General features: G+C 41.3%; 1 protein-coding gene across 1 annotated transcript in view; it reads left to right on the forward strand.

Moving 5' to 3' along the window:
- MTOR (mechanistic target of rapamycin (serine/threonine kinase)) overlaps positions 1-7,531 on the forward strand; it is a 223,792-nt gene that overhangs the window by 153,838 nt on the left and 62,423 nt on the right. The window contains exon 30 of the mRNA XM_006885758.1: positions 1,994-2,133. Coding sequence (XP_006885820.1) covers positions 1,994-2,133 — 140 coding nt within the window. The remainder of the gene's footprint in view (positions 1-1,993; positions 2,134-7,531) is intronic.

Below are 7,531 nucleotides of genomic sequence, written 5' to 3' on the forward strand. Positions count from 1 at the left end.
CCCCAGTGGCTCAGAATGCCAACCTGAAAGGAAAGTTCCCCCATCTCGAAGTTCTAAAGGTGTCCACCGACTCCAGGATTACTGCTAAACCCAGGGCTGTTTTTCTGTCTTATTTAGGTAGCTGAATCGTATTAAGCTTGACAACAGTTTGCTTTTTCTTGGCAGAGCCTGCACTTTCTGAGCACAATTTATGTAACTGCAATCTCATTAGAATTTTGTAAGATTCATTGCTTAAGCCTTATAGTTTCTGCTGTCTATTGCAATTCAAAATGTCCTGCCCGCTACTTGACCTGCTCCCTGTGCCGCCCCCTCTCCTTTCTGCTTGTTCATACTGAGTGCGTGCCGTCCGTCGGGCACCAGCCTACCTGTTTGCTCTTTTACCTGGTAGAAAAATGGAAAAATGAGATATTCACCTGACTTTAATTTTTTAGATTTTTTTTATTTTATACAGCCTTTCTCTCTCTCTCTCTCTCTCTCTCTCTTATTTATTTCTTGTGTGTGTCCCATCAAATCAGGTCTGACTGATAAAAGAGGAGATTGTCCCTCCATCTCCATTAGAGTATCTGGTGGATTTGAACCACACGCCTCCAGGATTGCAGTGCAGTGAAGCTTCTTGCCACTAGGCCACCAGAACTCTCTTTACACAGCCTTTTCAATTACCATTTGCTTTTGTGTTTAGGCATAGTAGAGTGATGGTATCACAGGTTTGGAAAATGCAGCTTAGGTAGTTTTACTATCTATACAGCTAGCTCTCACAATTTTGGTCAGTTTCACTGGACACACATTGGGGAAGGAACAGTTCAGGTAATAAAATTGATGCAGGGACAGCAAAAGAAATCGGCTCTGCTGAAAACAGTCTGGATAAGTTAGGTAAAATCAGCAATCTGGAATGTAAAGGAGCTCCTTATGGAAGTTCCAGAAGAAAAAAGGTTCTTTCAGATGGTTTTGCAGAGTACCTGTTAGTATATATGGAAAAATACATATTTCAGACATCATTTCTCTTTAGAAAGGGGAGTAGGGTAATGGGTAAAAGTAAAGTGGGCCCTGCAATATATCATACAAATTCTACTGCAGAATCATATTAATAAAGAAACCTCTAAGGAGCCACTACGCTAGTCTGGTAGAGAAATAGTCATTTACTGAACTCTGATGAAGAAGCGAAGAAGACAAACTGTAGGGGAAGACGGACAAGGCAACACATAGCACAGTCCGTCTCTTGACCATTTAGAGCCCCATAGTCTCTCGCAGCATCAGGCCTGTGGCACCTCTTGCTCATGAGGACAGCTCCGAACTTCAGCGTGGCACTACTTCTGCCCGAGTAATAGAATCCTTCCTTTGGCCCCTGACACTAGGAAAGCTTCCAGTGGCTGAGCAGAAGAAGGAAAGCTGGACGAGAGACTCTAAAGAGGGAAAAGACTTTTCCAAAGCATTTTAAGTGGGAACACTAAATTGTATTTTAAATTATTTCCTGAAAGTTTAAAAATGCATTAAGAAATGCAGAGAATCCAGAACTTTTATAAGTGAGTTATTTTCCTCCAACAAATAAGCAGATGGTGCTTGGTCTTTCTGGCATCATCAGAAAGCAGCTGCCATCCCTGCCATGTGCTCCCGAGGCAACACTACACAGATGAGAGCCTTGGCATCTCTGCAAACTCTCTGTTGGGACATCTTGCTATTCCCAAAGGATTATCCCTGTCCTCATATCCCCACATGCTGGTGGTGTGATGACCCAAGTGTCTAGAGAAGAATCATCAGCTGACAGCTACTTTCAGACTGTCCCGGAACCATTCCATCACTTTGCCAACAAACAGGCATTTCCGTCCTACTCAAATACCACCAGATATTCTGGAATTCTTTCTGCCACAGCCAGGACATACAGGTGACAGGTGATACATACAACCCAGCACCTTCGGAAATAAAACACATATTAAAAAATTGTGACCCCCTTTTGCTCTGTGCCTCACAATGGTCCTCTTTCTTTTCCACTTGGCAGGAGATCCAGGCGACCTGGTATGAGAAGCTGCATGAGTGGGAGGATGCTCTTGTGGCCTATGATAAGAAAGTGGACACAAACAAGGATGACCCTGAGCTGATGCTGGGCCGCATGCGCTGCCTTGAGGCCTTGGGGGAATGGTGAGCTTCATCTGACAGTGATCTGAGTGGGCTAGTAGGGACTTTATTGATTTAATCTTTGAATGTGAAGAGCCTTCCCCCAAACAGTTCTCATTTTTTGTTCCACTTGGTACTTTTCAGAGAACTATTTACCATTTTGGTATATTTACCTCTCTGTTTTGTATCTTATGCCAAATAGCAAGTCTGAGAAGATGGAGAATGTAGTCTTGATTCATCAGTAACCCCTTCAGGTCTTCACTTACTGTAAGCAAGGTTGTCTTACCTACATATATAGGTATAGAGGAGTAGTCTTCTAAGACTGATCCCGCATTCTTCTTCATATAGAGCATCTTCTGTGATTACTTGCACAGCATACAGATTATGTTGATCTGATGAAAGAACAAAACCCTAATGCATATGTTTCCTGATTTTAAACTTACAGTTTAAAATTCAGGTTAAATGCATCCTTGTTAGAATGACTACTTCTTAGATCATGTACAGTTTCCACATGAATACAATTATGTATTCTGAAATTCCTATCCTTTGCAGTGTTATCCCTGCTTTATTATGATCCTCACAGTTTAATCCACACAAAGAAGGATGGGTGGTCTCTTCCCATAGAGTTTAGAGCCTCTGAACTCATTGGAGGATGAGCTATGAGTTAGTGCCAACTTGATAGCAATGGGACACAGTTTAATGCCTTAGCACAGTCAGTAAAGAAAGTCATTCTCTTTCCAGTGTTCACAGCTTTCAACCAGGATCCATCTAACAGCAGCAGTGTTATCCCTTGTTTCATGTCTTTTCTGTTCCCTGTTGATGCTCCAGCCATTTTTAAATAATCTTCAGCAAGATTTTACCTGCGTGTGTAGTTTTTTTAATTTTTGGTGATTTTCACATTTAGTTGGTTGGCTCACCTGATTGTAGCCTGGGCACAAACATGAATTTCTTTCAATCAGTTGAGCAGGTAGTTGTCTTCCAGTTTTTTTGGCATATGTCTGAGGCTGAGTCTGTTGAAACCTCAAGTGATTTCTGGAAATTGATTTCATCAGTTTCTGGAGTCTTTATTTTTTGCCAATTTCTTCAGTGCAACTTGGACTTCTTTTTTCAGTGTCATTTCTTGTTGATCATATGCTACTGCCTGAAATGCTTCAGTGTTGACCAGTTTTTTTGGTTCAGAAACTCTGTACATTCAGTCTGTCCTCTTTTGATACTTTTTTGCATCCTTCAGTATTGCAACAGGAGGTGTGAATTTTTTTCCCTTCATTTCTTTTAGCTTGCAAACATCAAGCATGTTCTTCACTTTGCATTTTCTAACTCCATGTCTTTGAATATTTCAATGTAATACTTTGTCTAGTCTTCTCAAGCTGCCTTTTGAAATCTTTTCTTCAGCTGCCTTATTTCATCATCTCTTCCTTTCGTTTTAATTTCTCACCAGTCTAGAGCAGATTTTGGGTATCATCTAACATGCACATTGGTCTTCTCTTTCTTTCTAAGCTCTTTTTTAATAGCCTTATTTCTTCATGTGTGATGTCCTTGACATCATCCTGCTACTAGTCTGATCCTCAGTTATTATAATGAGTTCAGTTCATCACATCTCTTCTTGAGCTGTTTCCAACTCTTTACTATTGTGAACAAAGCAGTAATAAATATGTGTGTGCATACATCTGCTTGGGTGGAAGTTCTCATTTCTTGAGGGTATATTCTCAGTAATGGAATTGCTAGATCAAATGATATTTCTATTTCCAACTTTTTGAGAAAGCACCATCCACAGTGGTTGTACCATTTTACACTCCATCAACAGTGAATAAGGATTCCAGTTTCTCCACAACCTTGCCAACATTTGTTGCTTGCTGCTGTTAAATGTTGCTATTCTTACTGGGATAAGATGATTTCTCTTAGTTGTTTTGATTTGCATCTCTCTCAGAGCTAGGGATTTTGAACATTTCTTTATGTGTTTGTCTGCCCTCTGAATGCAAAGAGTTGGATACAGCTCAAGTGCCCATCAAATGAATGGCTAGAGAAGCTGTGGTATAGTTACACAGTGGAATATTATGCAGCACTGGAAAACAAAGTTGTTGTTGTTGTTGTTGTTATGTGCCATCGAGTCACTTGCGACTCATAGCGACCCTATGTACAACAGCCCTAAACTCCGCTCTGTCCTGTGCCAATCGCACTGTCTCTGACACTCCCATCCCAATTATCCCAGTCACTGAATCAATCCACCTCATAGAGGGCCTTCCTCTCCTGCGCTGTCCCTCCACCTTCCCAAGCATGATGTCCCTCTCTAAGGACCAGTCTCTCCTCACAACATGTCCAAAGTATGTTAGACGGAGCCTCAGAATCCTTCCCTCCAAGGAGCCACCCGGTTTAACCCTTTCCAGGACAAATCTGTTTGTTTTCCCAGCAGTCCATGGTATTCTCAATACTCTTCTCCAGCACCACAGCTCAAAGGCATCATGAAATATTATACAAAATGGGTGACCCTGAAGGTCACTATGCTGAGTGAAATATCTCAGTGACAAAAAGACAAATACTGCATAATACCACTGTTACAGAACAGGATAGATATGGGAATTGGGGAAAACTAAGGAAAGAAGGGATAAATAATGTACATGGCATTGAACAGACGAGGGAGAGAACTGTATAAAAGGAACATATGATTAGGTATTGGCATGACAAGAGTCCAGAATAAGAGTTGCATAGTAAAGTGGCCTGGGGGTAAGGGGCTGTATAGCAATGAAAGAATTTCTTTCCCAAAGGAAAAAAGCGAACTGGAGGGCAGGAGGAACAGGGAGGAAAATGTGCAACAACAATGAATGAATGGAAATCCAAGTTCTTTATAAACTCATTAAAATCTAAAAAACTTTAAAAAAAAAGTTTGTACAATTTCAAAAAAAATACCTCTTCTTGAAGTGACTTGTAAATTTACAGTTGGATATACTTAGGGTTCTATTTTGTCTCTTGTGGACTTGTTTTCATTTTCTTCAGCATAATTTAAACTTGGATGTGAACAATTTACCGTACATTTGACAGTGGCTACCTAACCTTGTCCTGACTGATAATGACCTTCTCCACCACTTCCTTCCACATATGTAGTCAGTTAGACTTCTGTGTATTCCATCACATAAGGTCCATATGTGAAGCCCTTTACATTTTGGAAAAAGTTTAAAAAGTTATTTGCAATGAGTAAGTCATGGGTTACTCAGAATTCTCTCATGCCATTTTCAGCCTCTATCTGTCGGGCCCTATTTCCAGGCTACCAGTTCATCTTTGTTTCCAACTTTTACATTCCAGTCACCAGTTATTATTAATGTGTCTTGATTTCATGTTTCATCAAATTTGGATTGCAGAAATTGGTAGAGATCCTTGATTTCTTTTTTTATTTCATATTGTTTTACATACCAAATTTGTATACATTGTGTTTCACACTTTGCTTCATTCACATTGTGTTTCATGCAGTCATCCTTGCTCTTTGTTGTGTGTGTAAATAACGTATCTCTGACAGCATTGTACCTCAGCATAGATCTTGAGCTGTTCTTCTTTAATGACTGTCATGACAGTCCTCTTCATTTTGTCATTCCGAGCACAGTAAACCATACCATTTTCTGATTCAGAGTGACCAATACCAGTTCATTTCAGCTCACTAGTTGTTGTTGTTGTGTGCCATCAGTATATCTAGAATATCAATTTCTATACCTTCTGATTCCTTTTGTCCCATTTTGTTTTTCATACCTTCCACATTTCAGTTAGTAACTGATTTTGCTGCTATTTTCCCTCCTTTTGAGTCATTCCACATCAGCAGATGGAGGTCCTTCAATGGCTGAAAGTTTTACTCTGCCGTTTAGGTAGACTCGACTTTGAGGAGACAGCTCTTCCCGTTTCGTATTCTGAAAGCCTTCCAACCTCAGGACGTCATTTTTTAGCTCTAGGGGTCAGTTCCAAGTGCTGCTTGGTTTTTCAAGGCCCCTTATTTCAGAAGTAAGTGGAAAGACCTGCCTTGCTCTTCCACCTTAGCCTAAAGTGCCACTGAAGCCTGTCCCCCATTGGTGACCCTGCTGGTATTTAAAATACTAAGGGCGTAGCTTTCAACTTCACAGCAACATACATGCCAGCACAGTAGAACAGACCAACAGACAGCGGTGGTTATGTTGTTGCTATGTGCCATCAATTCAGAGCTGACGCATAGCTGACCCCACAGCAGCTTTTCAGAGGTTGTAAACCACACTGACCCTCTTTCTCCTAAGAAGCAGCTGGTGGATTCCAACCACCTATCTTTGGATTGACAGCACAACTCCTTACCCGTTAGGCCACCTGCATTCCTTAGATGATCTCAGTAGGGCGAAAACAAATCAAGCTACTTGCTGTTACATTGATTCCAACTCATGGTGCCCCAAAGCTTAGCAGAGTCAAACTTTTCCATAGAATTTTTGTGACTATGACTTTTGGAAGCAGGTCACCAGGGCTTCTTGCAAAGGCACCTATTGATACCATCAAACTGCCAACTCTTGGTTCTTAGCCCAGTGCTTAACCATTTGTACCACTCAGGGACTCCTATGTAGGCTCAGCTTGGTAGCATGGAAGAGACTTCAGATGTGATTTTTCTTTTTTCCAGTGTCATATTACAGTTAAGAAAACTGAAGCACATAGAAGTTGCAGTAACTTCCTGAGAGTTCCCAGGAGCAGAATAAGCTAGTCCTCTAACTTTGCAGCCCTCATCGGATATACCTTTGATCTCTTGGATTCTTTCCAGGCTTATAATTGACTAGTGATGCTGACCAAGGGATCTAAGATGCAAGAGGTTAAAAGACTTTTAAAAAATAGATGAAAGAAGCAGAATCCTTTCCCTGATTATAATGCAGATATAGTTTATTAAGTCAGTTTTATTTAGAGTGCAATTTCTAAATTTCTTTTACTTGGAGCATATTCCTAAACCTGTCTAAAGCAGGCATTTTCCAGAGGTGGCAGCAGAAATGACCCACGCCCTTTCCCTGGGCCCTGTTGCTTACGGGAATCCTATCCAGGAGCTAAGTTCCAGCCCTCAGGACACACAGTACACCTGCAGTCAAGTTTGTTGTTGTTGTTGTTGTTATGTGCCGTGAGTCACTTGTGACTCATAGCGACCCTATGTACAACAGTCCTAAACTCTGCTCTGTCCTGTGCCTATCGCAGTGTTTCTGAAACACCCATCCCTATTACCACAGTCACTGAATGAATCCACCTCATAGAGGGCCTTCCCCTCCTGCGCTGTCCCTCCACCCTCCCAACCATGATGTCCTTCTCCAAGGAACAGTCTCTCCTTACAACATGTCCGAAGTATGTTAGACAGAGCCTCAGAATCCTTGCCTCTAAGGAGCAGCCCAGTTTAACCCTTTCCAGGATGAATCTGTTTGTTTTCCTAGCAGTTCATGGTACCCTCAAT

The sequence above is a fragment of the Elephantulus edwardii genome, unplaced genomic scaffold (assembly GCF_000299155.1).
Source record: "Elephantulus edwardii isolate Elephantulus edwardi_28Jun2011 unplaced genomic scaffold, EleEdw1.0 scaffold00045, whole genome shotgun sequence".
Taxonomy (NCBI): Eukaryota; Metazoa; Chordata; class Mammalia; order Macroscelidea; family Macroscelididae; genus Elephantulus; species Elephantulus edwardii.